Source organism: Drosophila kikkawai, chromosome X (assembly GCF_030179895.1).
Source record: "Drosophila kikkawai strain 14028-0561.14 chromosome X, DkikHiC1v2, whole genome shotgun sequence".
Taxonomy (NCBI): Eukaryota; Metazoa; Arthropoda; class Insecta; order Diptera; family Drosophilidae; genus Drosophila; species Drosophila kikkawai.
Window position 1 is genome coordinate 23342588 of NC_091733.1, and position 23608 is coordinate 23366195.

Consider the following 23608-nt stretch of genomic DNA (forward strand, 5'->3'; position numbering starts at 1 on the left):
TCTCTCGAGTTTTATATATTTTTTTTGTTATAACTTTTTTGATGGATTGCATGCAGAAAATGCAAAATAAATAAAAGAAACACTAAAGAAAAAGAGTGCCAAAAACTGAGTAAAGTTCAAAATTATAAATCACAACCAAATTTGCTTGCAAAAAAAGTGAAAAAAAGGCAGCAAAATTTATGCTTTGCCATAAACAACGGTAACAATAATAACAACACTAAAACAGCAACAACAAAAACAGCAACAAAAACAAATCGATTAACAACAAGAATTAACTCGCAACGATTTGTGACACTAATAAATAAGGCAACAACAAAAGGAAAGAAATAATTCTCCCCGCCTTTCCTTCGCTTTAAACTCACTTCATCTTCCTTGGGGATACTTTATGGGATTCCCCCTTTTCTTTTTCTTTTTTTATCTCCTTTGAAAACATTTATTTATTTATGTTTATTGCGTTTATCATTTGTGACATTTGCATAGCGCCGGCGTGGGCCAAAATGGCATTGGAACGGGGAAACGGCTGGGAATGGAAAAGGATGAGGACGAGGACGTGGACGAGGACGAAGAGTTGCCGTGAAATTGTCACAGCTTTCTGGTTTTTTATTGCCGCCGCCGCCACCAGCAGCAGCAGCAGCATCAGCCAGCTGTAAAAATCTGCGCAAATTTATGCGCAAATGAATTGTGCATTTCAATGGGGCGTGGCAGTCGTTGTCAATGTGGGCTGAGATTTCAAGAAAAATTGCCAAGAAAAAGAGAGCAGGGAAATTTAAGACTGTTCAGCAGGTGGGAAAAGATTATTATAAAGGCTAAAAAATATATATATTATAAAATGAATTCTAAAAAATATATATAGTTTAAAATTAGGCATACAAAAATAGATATATTATAAAATTAAATCTTAAAAAATAAATATATTAAAAAATGAAGTCTAAAAATATATATTTGATAAATTAAAGACTAAAAAAATATGAATATATAGTAAATTAAGTCTAAGAACAAAAAATTGTATTATAAAATTATGTCTAAAAATATAACATATAAAATTAAATATAAAATAATATAAATATTATAAAATTAAGTGTAAAAAATATATATATATTAAAAAATTAAGTCTATATATATTATAAATTGAAGTAAAAAAAAATATATATATATATATATATAATATATATATATTATATATATATATAATATATATATATTATAAAATTAGGTTTACAAAAAAATATATATATAATAAAAAATTAAATCTTAATAAATATATACTAATAAAATTGCATAGGTCTCAAAATTTACGTAAATTTGGTGTATGGTATACCATAAACATACTTCAAAACTTCCCTTTTCGTAGTTTTTAAAATCAATTATCTATTTTTTAATATAAATATACCAAAAATAGAATTTTATATACTTCCTTCTCAGTATTTCTTATTTTCCCTGCTTGTTATCTCTTTCCTTAATACCATCGCATATGACAATTATTTCCTAAAGGTCACTATCCTCATAAATCTTAAAAAAAAAAAAAAAAAGAACCCACCCATCTCAAAAATCGTTATTTCCACCTCGCGTTCATTCATTTATTTTGCACTTCAGAGTCGCTGCAATATCGTCGCCTGATCTCGCATTTCAGAAAATCACCAGAAAACGAGAGGCTGTCATAGTTTTTTTTTATTATTTTTTATTACTATTTTTTTCTAGCATGAAAATGCATTTCAGAATGACCCAGTTTTTTTACGTGGCACGCCCTCTTCACCTTGTGCACGCTTCTTTTACTCTTTCGAAAGAGGGTATTATAACTTTGAAGAGCAGTATGCAAAAGCAGTTAAGGAGCCTAAAAAGCTGTGGATAATCATAAGCCGAGTTGATCTAGACTTGTCTTGCAATTAAGACAGTGGGAACTTTTTTTATAGTTTTCATAATTTGGTAATAATTAACAACTGCAAAGAGTATACAAACTTTGGCGTTCTGATTTTAGACAAGTTTCTAGGGGATTTTCATTTTTCTTGGCACTTTTTTGTATTATTTTTTGGTTTTTTATTTTTGTTTGTGCTATTTTCTACTAGAATTCTGTAAATTGGTCGTCTGTAACTGAGTCAGAGATTCTACAGATCAATGCGATCGTCAAACCAACTGAGTCACAATATCGACTGCACAGAAAAAGAAAAGTTGTTCATTTTAAACAAATTTATATGAGAAATTAAATCATTATTACTTAATAAATTTATTTTAATAAGAAAATAAGATTTTAAGCTATGGAAATATTATATTCAAGGTAGTTTACTTATTTAATTTGGAAATATTCTTTAAAAAAATCAAATATAATAAAAATATAAATAATATTACATTTCAATTTTTCTGTGTATTGATTTTTCATTTTCTATAGGAAGTCAGGCGTGAAAGTTCTCAGTTTCTCGGGGTCCTGAGCAGCGACTGTTTTTCTTATGTCATTTATAGCCGCCTATTTAACGTTTTTTCAAGCGAAAAACTTTATTTTCACGCGCATTACGCAAAACACCAAAGTCAGGCTACGAAAATGTGCTTCGGCGGTAAAAGCCCATTAAAAATAGCTCCAAAGTGGTTGTAAAAAAACAACAAAAACAAAACTAAAAATAAGAGAAAAAAAACCAACAGAAAACATTAACTGCGCTCGCCAAGTGCGGGCTTTCGAGATAGAAAACTGAAACTGAAACAGAAACATACCTCGAAATGGGAGTACTCGTAAAATAGTGTGGAGTGGAACAGGTTTCTGAATGACGGAGGAGGAGGAGTAGGTGACCCCGGCAAGTGGGCTTGGGTTTCAGTATCGGAATCGGTACTTATCCATGCTGCAATGGTTTCGCCTCAGCGGCCACAGGTGGGAGAGAAAGATATGTGGGTTACCTGGCAAGATCGGGAAGGGTTTCGAGTTCTGGAGCTGCTCTACTTATGGTCTTTTAACGATTTAAAAAATAAATTCGTTCGAAAAATAAATTTTATTTGTAATTTTAGTCTTTGCAGTATTTAAATTATACTTTTCAGTATTTGCTGTATTTAATTTAATATTGAAATACCTTTAGAATACCAGTTAATTTCACATATCTTGCTTTTCTTAGTATTTTCTGTATTTTAATTGCACTTTTCAGTATTCAAAGTATTTTAGTTAGTATTTTTAGACCAGTTTATTAAAAGAAATTCCTTTAAAACGCATTTAAAAAGCTTAAATAAAATCAATAAAATAGCTTAACGGCTCTTGAACACTCATGGTAAAGAGCCCACACTCACATCCTTATCTCCCGAACGTGTCTATATATATCATACGTATTTTATATAAATAATATGAATTATGAGAAGCCAAAAAGGGGAGAAACGCAACCAATGGCAAAGATCTCAGTCGTGTGATAAGAAAAGCCAGAATGAGAGAGAGAGAGAGGAAAGCCGAGCACAACCCCGGGAAATATTTGTGTGTTTTGTGGGGGAGAAAAACTTTAAGCTTAAAGAGTCGCCTCCATTTTATTTGGAAGGGAGAGAGACTAGGAAGGAAGGAAATAAGAAAATGGAGGGAACAAGAAAAAAAAAATAAACGAGGAAATCGAAATCGATTTCGTATAAACGAGAATTTCGAGGGTCTTCCGAGTGTGTTTCAAGTGTTTTTTCCCCTCCCCAAGTCCTTTCGCCATTGCTAAGCTTTTCCAAAAGGGGGGGCCTTAAGCCAGTTTTCTCTCTCTCCTTTTCCAGCTCTCCTTTTATTTCTGTTTTTTCCATTTCCATTGCTCCGCATCCTCTTTGGTTTCCCCCTTATTCCCATTCCACACTTCTTGATTTCTGCAGACATCATTTTGCAAACAAAGCTCTGCACATTTCCGTTTCCGTTTTGTATACATAACCTCAATTCACGCCACCCTTAGCTGCGATGCCAAGCCAAGCCAACCCCTAGCATGGACACCCCTCCCTTCCTCCCACTCTCTGTCTATCTCCCTCACTCTTACTGTCTCTTTCGGTTGGCAAATGCCACCTGCAGCAGTTTTTCGTGAAGCTTTGCGTGCTTTTGGTTTCGACAGTTGGATTTGTGCTGTGCGACCTCAGAATAAAGTACTTCCTCCTCCTCCTCCCTCTCTCTATGGATTTTCCTCCTTTTTTGCACCCCTGGCACAGCATCCTCGCCATTTGTTTCGCCTTTTCTTCGCTTTTTGTGGCTGTGGCTCCTGTTTTCTTTAGTCAGCCGCCAACGCCAAATCCGCCAAGGCAGGCAAGCCATTCTGGGGGAGGGGGGGTTAGGTGGAAAAAGGAAAATCCTCCCACCTAAAAAAGTCCTCCACCTTAACCCCAGGCCCCCTGCGGAGCTCTATCCTTCACTGTCTATCTTTCTATGGCCATCTCTCTCTTGGCCATTTCGTTTGCTGCCATCTCGCTTTTGCTTTTTGGCTCGAGGCGCGCTTTTTTTGTTGCTTTTTTTTTGGCGGTATTGTTGTTCTGGAAGCTTATCTCCGTCAACCAACCTGTCTCTTTTTTTTAAGGAGATATTTCCTAAAAAAGAGGGGATTCCTTTTTTGCACATAAAAAATATATATATAGATATATGCATGAAAATGCTAAAATATGACATGATTTACTAGTGAAAAGCTAAGGAAAATGGCTTAAAAAAATTGTGTAAAAAAGAATATCAAAATAAATTTGGTTCTGTAAATGTTATAGGCATATTTAAGTATTTTTAAGGAGCCATATTTATGGTATATATTTAAGTTAAATTAAAATTAAGTTAAAAATTGAATTAAAAGAAATCAAGTTTAAAATTCAACCAATTTTATTTGTAATTTCTTCATCAAAAATTTTCTTTTAATATTTATTAACAATATTTTCTTTATAAATATTGTTTAATATAATTTTAAATAATTTAATATAATTTAATAAATTTTAAAAATAATTTTAAAAAATTTTAAATAAATTTAATATGATTTAATAAAATTTTAAATAATTTAATACACTTTAAAATAATTTAATAAAATTTAAAATAATTTAATAAAATTTAAAATAATTAATTAATTAATATTTTTTCTATTCTTTCCTTTCCTTTTCTTTCTGTGCACTCAACTCCCTTTCATGCCATAAATCTCTGGGCCTTAGATGGGAGGGGATGGGGGAAATAGCTCCTTAAAGTGCCGGCACTTAAAGCACTTTTTATGAGGATCCACCCGAAATCCAAATAAAACAAAAACACACACACACAAAAACCAAGTGAAAACTGAAACTGAAACTCTCATTGTCATTATCAGGAGACTTGATTTTGTTTGCTCATCAAGAGTTAAAGCCTCTCCCTCCCCTCGCTCAATTTTTGATTGGAGATTTATGGGACAAGTTACGAGTCCGCTCTTTCGGCACTAAAGTTCAGTCAAGTCAAAAGACGAGGAAGAGGTGGACTTTGCTCTAGTTTTAACGCCTCTCGTAATTTGCCCCGACACATCATCAAATGCTTTTTTGGCCCTTTAACCCACCACCGCCCCTCCTTAGTTAGACATTAAAATGCGCTGAGAAGACTCTTTATTTTTTTCTCTCGCTTTTATTTGAGGGCCTTACACGAGGCTCGTCATTAAGTTGGCGCGCAAGTCGTTCAACAAATGCCCCATAAACAATAAACAATAAACAATGAACAATAATAACAAACAAGCAGCCAGTGAAGTGTGTGGCAAGGCTAAGAGTTAGGGCCCTTGGTTAAGGATTTTACAAGACCAAAACGTGGCCATCATAGGCCTGATGAGAAATCAATTAAAAAGTGGGTAGAGAAAGTGCTAAATTTGTGGTGAACTATTTTAATATTTAACATTTTTAAAAGCATATATGTAAAAATGATTTAAAAAAAAAGGTTTTTTAGAAATATTTAAAATACAGCAAAATTATAATATAACTTTCCACAACATTTAAATGAAAAAAAATAAACAAAAAATAAACAAAAAATAGTCCTCAAAATATCCAAAAACTTTTTTAGATTAAACTTAAATGGTATAATTTATATACATATTTTATAATCCCGATTTTTGTGATTTAAATCATAAAAAAACGCCTATATATAACATTTCAATACAAACGATTAACAAAATAGATCCCTCTTTTTTATAAACTTCCTCATATATCAGTTATATTTCACAGTCCACCATTTATTTCCTAGCTTTATTATTCACTTGATTTATTAACTCTCTCTCTCTCTCTCTATCTCGCTTCGTTCCTTCTATTTCCTGTTAAAATGGCGACACTTCCGCTGTGTTACAGTCTGTGCCAAAAGTCTGACACCTATAGAGTACATATATATTTTTCTTATTTTTTTTTTTTTTGGTCGCAACAAATCAAAGCTCTGTTTTTATGGAAAATAGTTGGCCAACAAAAACACACACACTCGAGACGCACTTGGCCAAATGATTTACGAATGCGTTGAAAAGGCGTTAGAAAAATTGTAAGAGCGCTGGGTTTTGGTTTCAGTTTCGGGTTAAGGTTCGGTTTTTTACTTCTTTTTTTTATCGCACATCGGTTAAGTATTAAATTCGTGGCCCCAAAATAGCCGCAAATTTATTATCCCAAAGAGCACGGCACACCAGCACACCGAGAGAAAAAAAGAGCATTAAAAAAGGGGGGAATGGAATGGGGACCATTGTGGTCAGTCTCGTGTATAAAGAAAAAAAAAAAAATAAAGTAAAGACCCAAAGAGTCATAAAAATAAAAAATAGCCCAAGTAAATGTCAAATAAACTTTAACGGTTTTACTTTTTTTCCACTCGGTTCTTCGGTTTTTATTTTATTTTATTTGTATTTTTTTCTCTCTCTTTCTCGGTGTAGAGGAAACAGATTGGACCACAGGCAGCAGCCGCAGCAGCCAAAACCATAAACTTTTCAAGCTGCAAGCCCCGGCGACAAAAAAACAGGAAAAAAAAAAAAGTACACATAAATACCTACATATTCGTGTAGAAATATATATAAATCGGAATATATGTATATAGAAGTATATATAAGGGCATGGTGAGAAATAAAAACATTTTGGCATAAAATAAACAGTAAACAGTTTTTAATAATATTTTTATAATTATCTGAAATATATTTTCAAAGAATGACATTTATATTATAAATAAAATTAAGATGTAAATATTCAAATTATATTTTTAATTTTTCTTTATATAATATAAGGTTAGAAAAAATTTTGAAATTTATGTAGAAATGCTTCTATATATTATATATATACTTTTTGAATTTTTTACAACACTTTCTTCCTGTGTATTATTTAATATATAGTATATATATCCACAAAACTGACCAGGAAAAAAAAAGAGGAAGCGAAACTGAAACTGCCACCGATGCAAAAAATAAAAAAAAAAAAACTGAAACTGCAAACAAAAATAAAAGGCTCCTAGAGCAGAGGAAGTAACAACCGCAAGGCTGTTTGCTGGCTTAAAAGGGGAGAGCCAGAGGGGCAGCTGAGGTGGCAGAAGGGGGCGGTCTGTGGTGTGCGGCGGGCGTGGTCGAGGGCCAAGGGCGTATAGCTGGGAAACCAACGATTTACCCCCAGAGGAATAAGAGTACTATATTACGTGACCAGCCGGCAAAATGACAACCGTAAATCTGCGGTATATTTCATGTGGTTGAACAGGCCAAAAAGGGACGATTTGCTGGAGATATATATATAATATATAGTAAGGGATATACCAACCAGATTTAGCTAGGAAAAATAGTATTTTAGCCAGGCTTTATGGTTTTTTATTTTCAAAATTAAAAAATAAGGGCTAAAATATATATTTCCTATAAATTTATTACTTAAATAATTAGTTATATATATATATTATATATTTAACTACAAAAAATCTCTCCCTAAGAGAACACCCAGTAAAAGACTTGACTTTTTGCTCAAAAGAAGTCATTTACTTGGCCTAAGCCTGAACTTTGCCAACTTTAACTTTAAACAGCACAAAAAAAAACCTAAGAACCAACAACAGTTGCTTATCTTTGCGAAAAAAAAAGATAAAAGCCGAAGATGTAAACTCCTTAAGACTCATGGCCATATGCGATTGACCCTTTTCTTGGCCGAGACGAAAAACGAAAAGTAGGCGTAAGAAGGCAACAAAATGCGGCAACAACCAGGACCAAAAACGGCTTGGCCATAAAGCAAAAGGAATAAAATGGGAAATTAGGAAGCAAAAAGGAGGCAAGAACGTGTGCTTTTTGTGTGGGTTCATAAAAATTTCTTTCCCTTTTTGTTCTGTTATGTTTTCGGTTTTGGGGGCCGTCATAAAAATAACGACAGAATCCCTCAAAAACAACAGGCAAAAGTCTGAGTTAAGGTCGTTTAAGGGTCATTACGCACACACATACAAATAAGGACTCGGCATGTGTAATAAGTGTTTATGTTTCGAGAGCTGTAAGTCATCTGAAGTGTTGATGATAACTCACCAAGTTTAAGGCTTAAAGGCAACGATGCCGGTGGAGTCCAAAAAGTTGGCTAATTTTTATGAACACTCAACAATTGGAGGTAGCATTTTACCTTTGTACTTTTTAATATTTATTGGAATTAAAAATGTTGATCAATTTACAATTTCAACAATTAGTTTTTATAGTATATATATAAAATTTTTTATTTTAAATTCAATTAAATTCCTTTAATTAATATGTTTTCTTAAAGTCAAAGAATTAAGTTCTTTTTCTTCTCTTTAATTTGTTTTACAATTCACCAACAACTTCAACAATTAGTTTTTATCAATGTCAGTTACTTTATGAAACCAATTCTTTAGCCTTTCAAATTTTATTTCTTTCTTATTTTTTTCGTTTTATCTCAAAAGTTTTTATCCATTGCACTTTGTTGTGTTCTCCGCTGCTTCCTTGTCTCTCTTTTTATTTATTTCTTTTTGATTTATTACCTCAGTTACGCGCTGCCCTGCCGTCCATTGTTGTTGTTTATCACACAGCAAACAGTTTAATTTATATGACAAGCCATAAATTGACGCGTCGGGAGCGGTGACAAATAATAATAAAAAAAAAAAACACACAAAAAAAAAATGGCAAAAGGCACAAATGATTTTTCTTTTTGCTATTTTCTACAATGTTTCTACAAAGCTATTTTTCATCATAATTTTTAAGGTTTCTTATCTCTCTCGTTTGCTTTCTGTCTCTTTTTCTCTCTTTCCCTCTCTCACTCACTCTCTCTTTATGTCTCTGTTCCTGGCTGCCGTCGGCGGGCCCCTGCGTCGTATACTTGATATTTCTCGATTTTCGTTCGATTTGTTTTGCACTTTTTCACCAATATTACAACGCGAAAGCAACAATAGTTGGAATTTTCAAGCATATTTTGCTTATTTTTTAAATTTATGGTTTATTTTTCCTTTGTAATATTTTTTTTAAGGACCAAGTGAAAAATCCGTTGCACGTAATTAACGCAATTAAAATCAAAACATTAATGACCTGCGCTCCTTTTGGACCTACGTCGCCGTCGACAGCGACGCTGGCTGCGCTGCCCCGACTGCCGTCGCAGGCGGAAAGCAGCAGACGGGCAGAGTTTTCTCTTGGAGTTTTCCAAACATTTTCGTTACTTGCCATTATTTTTTCAGATTTTTTTTTTCGAGAGTTGAGACAATAATAATAATTTTTAGTGAATATAAATAATAATTATTATTGAGTTATTGGTGTGTGCTAAGGGATCTAAATATATCTGTAAATATGTGCATGTGTGTGCGTGTACTTCGTTGCCTACTTTTTTGGGGCCAGCAGCCATTTTGTTCTGCCTGCGTCGACGTCGACGGCAGCATGACGCTTTGCTATTTCCATCTCTCTCTGGCTCTCGTGAAAAGTGTGCGCAACTGCAAGAAGCCAGAGAACGAGCGGCGGCGGTTCTCTCTAATTCGCCGCCGCTCTCTCTCTCTCTCTGTCTTTTGCCATTACTCCTCCTTTCTCTCTTTCTCTCTGGCTTTCGCTTGGGGCGGTTGGTGGGGTGCAAAAAAAATGGCAGCGTTGAAATATTTAACGCCGCTAAGTATGCTACGAAAATATTTTTGTGAAAAAAAGAATGTTTCTGTTTTTTCTGGAAAAAAAATAAAGGAATATATTTTTATGGCACAAAAAAAATGAAGGAAAAATATAAATGAAGGAAAAGAGAAGAAAACAGGCACACACACACACTCAAGTTGAGGCATTATTCGAGGCGATAAAGGCGTTGCTGCGTGTGACAGCCAAAGCAGTAATGTGTGTGTGTGCGTGTTTGTGCGTGTGTGTACGTGTGAAAAGGAAATAAAAAAGCAGAAAACAAAAGCAAGAAGTAAGCCAAATAAAACTTGGCAAATGTAAACAATAAAATAAGTTGAAAACTTTAACTTTTATGGGAAATCGGGAATCAAAATTAACAAAATTATAAAATAAATTAAATTTTTACTTATATTCTGATAAATTCAAATTTTAATTTAATTTCTAAATTATTACATTATAAATTGGCTGTTTCCCTTGAAGTTTCCCTTACACCTTATATTGTCTTTATTTTGATTCTCTTAAGTTATATTTTATACATTTAATTGGTATTACTTTAACGTTTTTACTAAATTCAATTTAATTTATTGTCTTTTGTAATTTTTAAATGTTATTTCCTTTAATTTAAAGCCTTAATTGCCATTTGTTGGCCGTTGAAAACTTGGCAAATGTCAAATAATTATCCAGACTGAACTTTAAAGCTTAAACTGCTCTCTCACACACTTTCAAACACACACACGCTGCACATCCTTTAAAACTTTGCCCGTCGAGTGAAAAGGGTAAACAAAAGGATACTCTGGATGGGGTGAAAATACAGAAAAAAAAATATATACATATATATAGCGAAGAGGGAGAACATTTTGCAGCTGCTTTTGGCTTTAATGCGTTTTGCCGGCTGCCTCTTTTTGGCCTTCTTTTTTTTTGTATTGGGGAAGGAATGTACAATTTATACACATAAAAAGGCTTTAATTCAGATGGAAGAAATTTTTTAAATGAGCTAGGAAATGTATTTTCACTTGAAACCTCTTTTAAAACCTTCTTCAGTTTGATTTTGTTAAAATTTAGTACCTAAATAACGCAATTCCTTAATAAACCAAGCCTACATTACACCCTCTGCACATCCTCAACATATATACATATGTATATATATGTTTGTATGTACTTGTGTCCTATTATCTTATGCATGAGCCTCTGTTTTATTTATACGATTTGTGTAAATATTTGCCAAGCATTTAGCCGCGCGACTTTTGCATGGCTTTCTTGCCGTCAGTTTTCCCTGACAAATTTCTACTCTACAAAATATTTTCCAGGATTACAAAAGACAACACAGCAAGGAAGTAAACAAAAAAAATATATATAGGGGGAAAAAAATGAAATTTTGGCGCAGGAAAAATCAACAATCAACAGCAGTAGGAAAAACATCCAGAGTTTGGCTGGAAAACAATGGAGGCATTTTCTTTTATTCCCACGGTAATTTGAATGGCAAATATTTCGATGGCAAACGATAAACAATTAGTGCAAACAAATAGACAAACTGCGTCACAAATTAAAATATATATATATATATTTTTCGTTGCACAAATTGCGCCTAAATATACCCAAAAGCGTACCACGTGTCGTATGCGTAATTTTGTATTTATTGCTGATGGAATTGCAGATACGTGAGGGGGTAACAAAGGGGGTAAAAGGGGGCTTCAAAGGGTTTGCATTTCAGAGGGACAAAACTCTCATTAGCAAAGATGAGCCCCAATTGGGATAGGAGGTAAAATTTATGAGGTCCTGATTTTAGATTTCAATTGGAATAGCTACGAGATTAGCAGGGAAAATAGAGTATAAATTTGAGAGGACGTGAATATTAGGAAAATTGGGAATTTAAAAACGTATATTTTTAAATATTTAATTTAGTATTTGACTTGGACTTACCGCTCAGCGAATTTTGGCCGCAGGATGGCGCCTTGCCCAACAGATAGTCGTCCTTGCAGATGAACTTATTGTCGTCCAGCACATAAAGCTGCTCACCTGTGCTCAGCTGCTTGCGGCATATGCAGCAGGTGAAGCAATTTAGATGGAATACCTTGTCCCTGGGCTTTCGCACTAGATCCGACGGCGCAATACCCTGGCCACAGCCACTGCACTTGGTGCCATAACGTCTGGTTTCAAGAAAATAATGAAAATATATATAATATTTTATAACAATAAATGAATTAACATTAAAGTAAAATATAAGTTAATATTTTAACCCTATCTAAGCTAGTCACTAGTTCTTGATATCTACTCGTGCCTCACATTTTCTTTTGAATTTATCCTGAGAGAACCTTTCAATAGCAAAAGTCAGGAATTAATTTCCCTTGCCTTTTTCTAAGCTTTCCTCGTTTATGGATGGCTTTTGTCTGTCGCTGTCACTTGTTAACCTTTTCCCCAACTGGCCCTGATTGATAGGACACCTTTCCAGTTAGTCCATCCTTCTATTCTGTCGCCTTTCATTGAATCAAGGAGCGCTGGGCCAGGATTTGATTTCATTTTGATTTGCTCAGGTATTTTGCATGTTAATTGCTTTCCCGATTTTTATTTTTCCATCAATTCTTTTTTGTTTTCTTCTTTTTTTTTGTTTTTTCAATTAGCTGAATAACCCCAATGACGTTGTGAAATCAAATGGAACAAGCCAAAGGAGTCAAAGCTGCGAATGGCGACTTGGCTTAATTGATTTGATTTTGATTTGTGGGGAATACATTTAATTGTTTAAAAAAAAAAAAAAAAAAAGGATTAAACTATATAGCTTTTATTTAATATTTTTAAATATTTTTTTTCAATATTTTTTCTATATTATTATATTTTTTTTTATAATTTTCTATATTTCTCAATGTTTTCTCAAAATTGTTCAATATTTTTTTCTATATTTCTTCTATATTTTTCAATACTTCTCAATATTTTTCTATATATTTTTTTTTTTATATTTTCCCATATTTTTCAATAGTTTTCTCGATTTTCTTATATGCTCTTCAATATTTTCCAATATTTTCTCAATATTTTTATATTTTTCTTTTATATTTTTCAACACTTCTCAATATTTTTTTATTTTTTTCTATAACTTTCTATATTTTTCTATAACTTTCTATATTTTTCAATATTTTTTTCTAAATTGTTCAATATTTTTCTATATTTTTCAATATTTTAAGGGCTTACCTGAAGAAATCGTTGCGACAGTAGAGCTTCGATTCGCGGCTAAAGCATTTGTCGGTTAGCGGTTGAAGGCATTCACAGCAGCGTACGCAGGAGGCATGCCAGGCGCGTTCCAGGACATTCAGCAGGAACTTGTCCAGGATGGGCTTATTGCAACCGGCACAGGGATCGCCCACGCCAACAGGCGGTTCACTGCGACCTGCAAAAAATAAAGCGAAAATTAAGAAGACATTAGGAAAAATAATTAAATTATTATAATAATTTAATAAAGTAATAATATAACTTTTTTAACCACTTAAACCTCCTTTTGATTGAGTTGGAAAAGCTGAGGTCACTGGGAAAACCAGCGGGGGAAAACGGGAAAGCTGCGAGAGCACTCAACTGTGCGTCCGAAAATCCTTCGAGGCGCAAATTAGCACCTCGCTATGGCTGCCTCATTAAGTTTGCATATGTGTGTGGGTGGGGGTTTCCCCTTTCTCACCCCTTCTCCTTTCCCCCTTTCCTGTGCCTTCTCCCCTCCGTAACTTTATACACCTGGAAAATGAGCAATTCCCAGGTGCGTGGCCTTGGACGGGTGCAAACATTTGAGGATTTACAATTTGCACTTTGCATTTTGCACTTAGACAAATTTGTTAATTGCCTGGGAGGATGGCTAATACTAAGTCAAAACCTAAATAAACCAGGTTTAAAATTTATTTCTTTAAAGTTTGTTTTCCTAGTTTAACCCTATAAAGCCGAGTTATGTTTCAAAATACCTCAAAAAACTTAAAATTAAATAAAAACCTTACTTAAAAGCAAATAATATTAATTTAAAGCTATAGATTCTTAAGGTTCTATTAACAAATACGAATAATATACTAAAGTACAAACTTTTTTAACGATTTTTTAATTTAAAAATATATATTTTTTTATTTAACATTTAAATATTAAGTATTTGTAATACATTTCAAGCTCAACCCTTTATTTGCGGTGCAGGAATCAATGTTTTAAGATCTTCCACCTTGTTAGTTCTCCCAGAAAAGGCGTTGCCGGAGGCGTGGCACACATAGATATATATATATATCAACATATATGTATATAAAATACATACAGGTTTTTTTTTTCGGGGCGAGTTCCACCTCTGCTGTGTGTGAATAAGCAAAATCGAGAGAAGTGCAACCGAATAATGATAGAGGCCAAGCCAAAATGGAGCCCTGAGGCCTGAGAAACTTGAGTCGAGGTTAAAAAAAAAGGGAAAAAACAAAGAAGGATTCCTGCTCCCAAAGAGAGATAAAGGAGGTGGGAAGCTGTTGGCTAAGGAGCAGAACCAACTGCCTCCTTTCGAAGTCAATCAGTCAATGGAGCTGCAAAGGCCAGGAACTCGCTTCCTTTTCTCTCTTTTTCCTTTTTTATTTTTAATTCCTAAAAGAAGAACAAACTTTTGTGTTCGTTTGTTCAACATTTGCAGGTGGGGCCTCCTTTGCGGGCGTGACCAGGTACAAAATATATATATATAAACACAAGAGTCTGCAAAATATAAAAGAAACTCAAAACAGGAGAAAGGAGAGTCAAAAAAATAAAAATAAAAATAAGCAAACTTGTGTGTGAAAATTTATTTTCATTCAAAAAGTTTTTAAACATTCGAGAACGGTGGGGGAGCCGAGGAAGAGGTGAGAAAAATGAGGAAGAGGCGGAACAGCAAGAGGAGCAGAATTCAGAAAGGAAGAAGAGCAAAAACAAGGGGAAGGAGGAAGGAGCTGGAAGGAAGGATGGCAATGAATGGGAAAAGGAAGTGGGAGGAATAAGATGACGAATACAAGATAAGAAAAAAAATATATAAAAAATTAAAGGTACATTTGTTTCGTATTCAAAATATATATTAACAATTTTAAAATATATATAAATATTTTAAAAACATATATATTAATATTAATATATATTAAAAAAAATATATTCACATATATATTAATATTATCTGAAAATTACAAACATCCTGAAATATAGTTTTAAAAATCTATATAAAATCTATATAAATCTTCAAAAAAAATAAATAAAATTAAAAAGATTTAGTTTCAAAAATTCTACAAATTCCCGTCTCAATATTAAATATAAATTTTAAAAAATATATATACAAGTAATGATCAAAAATACTTAAAGAACATTTATAAAGCCCGAATATTAACGACTAAAAACAAAACCCATCCCAGAAGACAAATTACTGGGGACTGCCAAAGGAGATGACGAACGGAATTCCGACGATTCAGCTAAAATATATATCATAACTCCCCCTCCACATTGCTTCCAACTCCCACAATGACATGACCCACATTAATAAAGCTTAGGGAGCAGTTTCCCCTGCTCTTCAACATTTTTTTTCTCCTCCATATTATTATTATTATTAATATTGTTTTTTTTTGCGTTACTCATACGCCCCGTGAAACCTTACAGTAGCCACTGCCTCGAGCCTCTCAAACTGATAAAACCCAAAACGGGAATGAATGAATGAAGGCTCAGAGGAGACCCCAAGGAAGGCGGTGCGGGGCACGACAGCAAATGCTTGGCCATTATAAATGAGCAACTGACACACTGATTGATTGACGAATTGACTCATTTTCGCTGCAGCAAAATACAAAATAAAGAACAGGAAAGAAGGAGCCCCAAAGAACAGCCAAGAATTATAACGAACATCCTACCTACCAGCAACAGCAACAACACCAACACCAACATCGACATCATCGCAAGTGGCAAGTTGCAAGTCCAGACCTTGCCGCATATGTCAAAATTGACGGATGTTATCAATCATTTCATGCCGCTGCAGACAATTTTTAATGAAGGTTATAGACGTTTATAGACGGAACGAAATGGCGGGATGCGGATGTATTTTGCGGGGGGGAATGGGGGAAATGGGAATGAGGATGGCGGAGGAGATGCTGCTGCTGCCTGAGGTGCGACGGAGCAGTCCGGGGACCCCGGAGCGAGGCTCAATGAACTATACGAAAAGCGTTGAAAACTTGGGTTAAATGTGGTTCGTGTTGCTGTCTCGTGCATGTTGGTGTAATTTCTGTAGACTTTCTGGTGCTTTGTTGTAATTACGGTTATTTTGTTGGTGTCGCATTTAATGGTATCTGTATCTGTTGGCTTGGTGTTATTATTAATTGTTTTTATGGTGGTAATTCTGGTTGGCAAATATTTAAGTTTCTATTACAGCTTTTAAGCGTTGGTGTAATTTCTGTAGTCTTTCCTAGTGCTTTGTTGTAATTACGATTGTTTTGCTGGTATCTGTTGTGTTGGTGTTGTTATTAATTGTTTTTTTAGGTGGCAAATATTTAGTTTTAAGCTCTTTAGAGTACTTTTTATTCGTCTTTTTTTGTTAACATATAAACTACCCGAAACCTATCAGCCATTTCTGTCTGGTCGCTTCTTCTCACTGTTTCTTTTTCTTGTATTTTTTAATTTTTATTTTATACATTTCTTTTTCGCCCTCTGTCAGTTGTGTCCGGCACCTTGGCGGCTCTGGACTTTATTATTCGTGCCTTCTGGCGCGTTTTTAAAAAGCGACAAATTGTTGTTTGCAGACGCCGACAACGTTGTTGTTGATGTTGGTGTCTGTGGTGTTGTTTTTGTTGGTGTTGGTGTTGGTGTTGTTGTTGTTATCGTTGTTGCTGCTGCTTAAGTGTCGCAATTTAAATATTGTTGAGTGCACTTTTGGCTACCGTTGGCCATTTATTTTCCGCTGAAATTTATGTAACGATGTGAAAAATTGCCCGCTACTGGAACGAAGCGAAATATCTCAAGCTCTAGGCGCTCCTCATTGCCATTTATTTTTTCTTACTTCTTTCTCTACGTTTCAGTTTTTATCTTAACCTTTTCTCTAGGCAGAGAAAAAATATGGAGTTTAAAAAATAAAGATTTTTACGGAAAGTATAAAAAATAAAATATATAAAAGAAGGTATACGATAGAAAAGGAGGAGTGTAGTGTGGAAAAGTAATCTGATTTTGGTTACTTATGTAATCAGCTTCTCTTATAAAATTCGACATAAAATAAATAAATAATTTACACTTTTGATTTTAATTTTAAATATTTAAACTATTAAAACATTAATTATAAACTCTTTCTTTCTCTGTAGATCTGTGTGGCAGGCATTGACCGCATCGCAGAACTGAAAGAAAAGTGCAAAGTGGCAGCCGAGACACGTACAAAGCATTTTGCACAACATTTTCCGCGCTCACATATACACACACACCCATATATATATATAGAAGGCTATATAATTGTGTTCCAGCTTCTCCGCAATCCACGGACTAACTGCATTTATAATGCAAGCAACATCAGCAGCAGCAGCAGCAACAGCAGCAGCTTCTTCATGGCTCGCTGGGTTGTTCCCGGCAACACCCAAAAGACCGGCCCCAAAAAAAGAAAGAAAATAAAAAATATACAACAAAAAAAAAATACAAAAAATAATAATAAAGAAAAAATATAAGGATGAGTCTGGAAAAAAATAACAAATGAACTGAACTCTGTTCCACAGCTGCCGTGGCTGCTGCTGCGGCTTGACCAGCATCAGGCCACAGAAAGTACAGTAAAGCTTGGCTATTAAACTAAATAAATAAAATTAATTTTTATATATTTCATATACAATTTTATAAATATTTTTTATATCTTACATTTTAATTTAGAACCTTGGAAATTTAAAATAATTAAATATTCGAAAAAAATTAATAATAAATCAATTTTATAAAATCTACTTTTCAATTTTACTTAATTTTAAAGCAACATAAATATATATATTCCCTTAAAAAAAACCCAAATCTCCATTTTCCACTCAACTGTGAACCCCACTGTGCACAATGGCCACAGAGGCAACCACAACAACGGGCAGAAATAGTAACCAAACTTTTGACCATTGTCGTCTGCGCGCCACAAACTGTGAAAAATTCGTTCGACATCAGCAGAGCTCAGGGTAAAAAATAAAAAAAAAGAACAAAAATGCAGCAACAACAACATAAAATGGGAAATAATAAAAATCAGCTTCAACTTTTTTGCCAAAGCACTTGCTGCGCCATGTTGGTTACGCCCCCTTGGCCCTCCTGCACCGCCCACCGCCCCTTGGCCGAGCTGAAAACGTGACTAAAATGTTAAAGCCACAAGAAAGAAAAGAAAATCCAAACCAGCAGCAGCAGCAGGAACCGTCGCTCAATCGCAATCATTTCTTTCTTCTTTTTTTTCCAGCTGCTGTTTTCTTCTCCAAGCCATGTTTTTCCTCCTTTTTTTGTGTTATTTTCTATTTATTTTTTCTTTTTTTTCAGCATGCTAGTACTTTTTATGCTGGGCAAATCTTATGCAAAAATCCAAATGGAAATGCAGCAGCCAAAGTAGGAAAAAGCCAAACAAATGGCTGAAATGAAAATGGGGAAAACCACGGGGGAAAACGAGGAAAAAGGCAAGATAAAGGCAAGTTGCAAGGAAGCATTTGCGTAATACGAAATAAACTTGAAGGAAAAAAAAAGTTGAGAAAATAAGGGAAACCCAAACAAAAATTTTAGGGAGTTAAATCTTAAAGAAAAGTTGTTGTAATTTTGTGGAAATTTTAATAAAAGAAACTTATATAAGTTACTAAGATTATATATTTAAATATAACAAAATATAAAAACTATAAAAAAAAATATAAAAAAATTTAAACATATATAAAAAAAATATAAAAAATTTAAACAAATATAAAAAAAATATATACAACAAATATAAAAATATATGAAAAAATATACAAGAATATATATCCAAGTAATTAAATCTTCAAGAAAAATGTACTAAAACTTACTTTAATCTTTAATAGTAGTTTACTCTTTTTATAAACAATATGTAAATAATATTTATCAATATTCCAAAATTTATTTGGGTTAAATTTCAACAACAATTATCATCGACTCACAAGCGTCTATAATCTTCCCACTACATTTATTCAAGTTTCCTCATTAAATATTCAGTTTTATATTTTTGTTGTCTTATTTATTTCAATTTTTTCCCCCTTTTTTCTTTGCCGAGCTGTTCATTTTTTTTATTTTATTTTGCTAATATCGCAACTAATTATGTAATTAAAATGTTAACAAGTTTAACGTGAACAATTTGTGTGAGCAAAGCGATGACAACAAACAACAACAGCAACAATGATAATATTAACAACAAACAAAAGCAAAGAAACCGCAAAACTAGGTGTTAAGTTTTATATTAATATTTCAAGCATATAAAAAAAAACCAAAAACAAAGCCAAACGGTTGAACTTTAGCCTCGAAGCGAACGCAACATTAAATATTCTTTATGGATTTTTATATATCCAAAAAATGTACATATATTAAAAGCAAAACGGGGAGTGGGAAACGCGAGACAACAGACTCCAAAAAGAGACTCCGAGGGCGCAGACATGGCTTAACCGAGCCACAACTACTGGGGAAACGAGTGGAAAATGCAATCAAAATTGTCAAATCAGGCGCAACGAATTGCATTAAAAATAGGAGCCAAAACAGGGGGGTTGGTTTGAGGGGGGCTTAGGGGGAAGGTAAGAAAGTGGTATATGGGGGAACCCGAGAAAGAAATGCAAAAATAGCTACCAAAAATGAGAGAGGGGAGTAAGGGAGTTTCTCAAGGTAAAAGCAGGGAATGTATATAAAAACTAGTATATTTCAGTATATTTTTGTTAGTATTTCAAATACTTTTTTTGAATTTTGAAAAACATTTCTTAAACATGATTCTATGATTCATTTTTAATATTATTCTTTGAAAACATAATTCGATAAAGAAAAAAATATAAATGCAGTTATCGATTATTTTACTTTTTAAAGTTTTGATAACTTTTCTTAAACATTTTCAATGCTTTTTGATTATTTTACAAATATTTTTTTAGAATATTCATTGAAAAAAAAACTAGTTGAAGAAAAACATATATATGCAGTTTTCGATTAGTTTATATATCGGTTAATATAACAAATTCTTAGTCGATTTAATGTTAAAATGTATCTTTCACGTATTTATTTCTACTTTATATTTTTTTAAATTGTTTTTTATTTACTTTTAAGTTGTAATAAACAGAAAAAAAGAAAGAATCAGGAAAAAAAACATATCGAACCAGAGTAAAAATAAGATGAGTTCACTGATAGTAGATATTGGCCAGGGTTCGATGGAAAATAAGAAGACTCCTTCGTATTTGTGTATTTTTGTTTTTCTTGTTTTTTTCTTGGCTTCATTATTTTGTATATATTTTTTTTTTTTGGGCGGAGACGGGGCCTGAATATAATGGCAAAGTAAACAATTTCATGATGCGAGACGATGGCTTCTGGGCTGCCGCCTATCTACATCGAAGGGCCTCACCTCAAGCCGCAAACCCCTTTTTAACCCATCGAACAACGTCTCTGTGTATCTAGCAGATACTTTATATGCATGAGTTACAGAAAAGGAGGCGTATTTCTCTCGCATGCCCTCTCTCTCTCTCTCTCTCTTTCCTCGTTGTCCTTATCTTCTTTTCTACCTTATGGTGTTGTTTCTGTGTTGTGTTGGAAAAATATAAATACGAACAAGAAAACAACAACAACAATATATATATATAAACAAAACGAAAAAAAATGAAAGAATATTGCAAAAATGTTCATTACACAAATGGCCTCTTTTTGGTTTTAAAATAATATCTTTATAATTTTAAATACATTTTATATTTATATTTATATTATATTTATTTTTGAAATAGTTTTTGTTATTTCCCTGTTAAAACCTCTTCTTAAAAATCTTATAAATTTGATTTATCTTAAATAGTGTTTGGCTTTAAAGGGTTTGCTAACCTTTTTCACTCAAGAGGAGTCTCTTCCCAATCTCATCAACCATTTTCATCGCCATCTCCATCTCCATCTTCATCTCCATCTTCATCTCCATTTTCATAGTCGTCATCATCAACATTGTCGTCAGTTGCAGAGATTTTTATAGGCCCCCCCAAAGGGAGAGTTTTTATATCCCAGCCTCTTTCATTCGCTATCGTCAAGAGCTATATCTTTTTTTTCCTCCTCGTTTCCTTTTTCATTTTTTTTTTTTTTTTCATCTTGTTTTCCTCTCCTTTTGTCGCCCCATAAAAATCACACTTGTTCGTTTTTCGCCAAAAGGACTGAGTGAGATGGAGCCAAAGCCGAGTCGAGATGAGAAAGCGAGAGAGATGCCTTGCAATTTTTTGGGGTGGCTTCTCGTAAGTTTTGGATTCTTCTTCCTTTCATATTCACCACCCCCTTGGGGGAGCTCCTGCTGCTGCTCCTGCTGCTGCTGTTGTTGTTTGTCAGCAGACAGATAGCCAATGATAAGCCTTAGCGTATGAGTGATGTGCCACGGACACAAAAACACGAGCCAACGAGGACAACAACCTCCCCCACAGAAATGACATATAACCCTCAACCCCAACCCCATCTCTGTATGTTTTTTTCTTTAGCTTTTTTTCCATATTTTTGCAAAGGTTTTTTCCTATTTGATATGCTGCCTGGCTGCTGCTGCTGCAACCCCCAGGAGTCAGTCTTACCCCAAGTCAGGATCTGCAAATGCTGATGGCATTTCCACAAAAACGATAGAAAATGGGAAAAAATATATATACAGGACATATGTACATATATATAGAAAATAGTTTGGAAGGGAATAGGAATATGTATAAATATTATATATAAAAAAATAACTTTGTATATTTTAATATTTTTACATTATCAAAAACCATTTAGAAATACATCTTAAGCTTGTTATACCTAAGCCAATACATAGATTAACTTCAAATTATATATAAAAAATAGTTAAAAAAATTTAAAAATATTTAAACAATTGAATTTCTCTATTTACATTCAGTTTCTATTACATTTTCTTGTTTTTCCCTGATTTCTTGTTTAAAGACCAGACTTCTGTGACCATCACCCAACTTGGGTAGCCACATAGCACCCACCACGGCAGCTCAAACAGGACCTCGCCGCAAGCACGTGAAGTGCATCACATTGCGGTCTGTTGTTTGGGGGATTTTCGTTCGGTTTCAGCTCTCTCTCTCTCTCTATGTTTATTTTGTTAATATTGCGACACTCTTCCCGCCTCAACTCACCTGCTAAGTTCAGCGGTTACCTGGGCCTGGGCTCATTTGATGTGGTATTTTCATCCCTCAAACCAAAAAGCCCCAACCAAGTTCCTCCCCCCAAAAACCCCCTTCACCCAGGTTGCCTTTGTTTTTTGTGTTGTTGTCTGGGCACAGGCCCAGGCCATTGATTGATTTTAAATGCTTTTGGTGTTGGCGATTCATTGAAAATTTATGTATTTGTAAATTTGCATTTTTTAATATTTAATGCAAGGGGGGGGAGGTTTGGGGGAGAGGCTTATAAATGTGTAAATGTCTTTTCGTAGCTATAGATAGTGATTGCACTCGATATGGTGAACTCAGCAAGAATTGAAACCTTTTACAAAAAAAATTGTAATGAGAAATGCATTTATACTTGTACTCATTTAGTTTTTAATATTATTTTATATATTTTGAGGCTTAGAGTGACTAAATAATAAGTTAAATATATAAGAAATATGTGAGCATTTGTTTTAAAGAAATTTGTTTTTCCTCTTCAACAAAATTTTTTCATCTCTAGTTCACTAAATTTCCATTTCTTTTTCATGTGTAATTTTTCTAGATTTTTCAAAGGCCACAAAATAATTATAAAATAAAAATGAAACCAATTTTTCTTATGTATTTCAAATTTTTAACTTAAATCTGTAATTTAACAATTAATTTTCCTTTAAAAAAAATTTACAAAAAAAATTGTGCACTATTTCCCGATTTTGCTTGAAATGTATCTTAAATTTGTAACTAAAATCTCTAATTTAACAATTAATTTTCTTAAAGAAAAGTTTACAAAATAGACTGTGCACTGTTTTGCTCGCTTTTCCCCGCTTTTCCTTGCCTTTTCCCGCCCTACCCTCCATTGCATTTGCTGACTGACTTTAGTCAGCGCTTAATGCGATTAAGGGTTTAAAGTTTTGTGCCAAATAAAGCGTATGCACTTCCTCCCACCGCCACCCAAAAATTTTCCCACACACACAGACACAGACACACTGGCACAACCGCTGCCATATATAAACGGGGGCGCCTGTGATTGCTGGAAAATTTCTGCTTTGATTGGCAAAATTTAGCTCGAAGCCTGGCCAAAGTTGGCAACTTTTTAGCCAGGACCCATTTTGTGGGCCAAGACAAGCATAATATTATGCATATTATAATGATCAGCAGCAAAGCAGAAAGCAGCAAGGACATATTCTCTCTCCTGTAGCTGAGCACAAATTGTCCTTTAATTGGTTTTGCACATTAATTTTGCAGAATTTATTGCGCTTTGTGGCACTCCAAGTGCACTTGCCAGGCCCCAGAAATGCAATTAATAATAAACAATCTTGGCACCAGGAGAGAGAGCGAGCGAGCGAGCAGCCAGTAGCAATAATAATAATAATAATAATT

At 33.8% G+C, this 23608-nt stretch overlaps 1 protein-coding gene across 1 annotated transcript in view; it reads right to left on the minus strand.

Moving 5' to 3' along the window:
• The window catches only part of Lim1 (LIM homeobox 1), a 57318-nt gene that overhangs the window by 24764 nt on the left and 8946 nt on the right, over positions 1–23608 (minus strand). Inside the window, exons 2-3 of the mRNA XM_017167174.3 lie at positions 13146–13341; positions 11886–12112 (exon numbers count right to left, since the gene is read on the minus strand). Of these exons, the coding sequence (XP_017022663.1) occupies positions 11886–12112; positions 13146–13341 (423 nt within the window). The remainder of the gene's footprint in view (positions 1–11885; positions 12113–13145; positions 13342–23608) is intronic.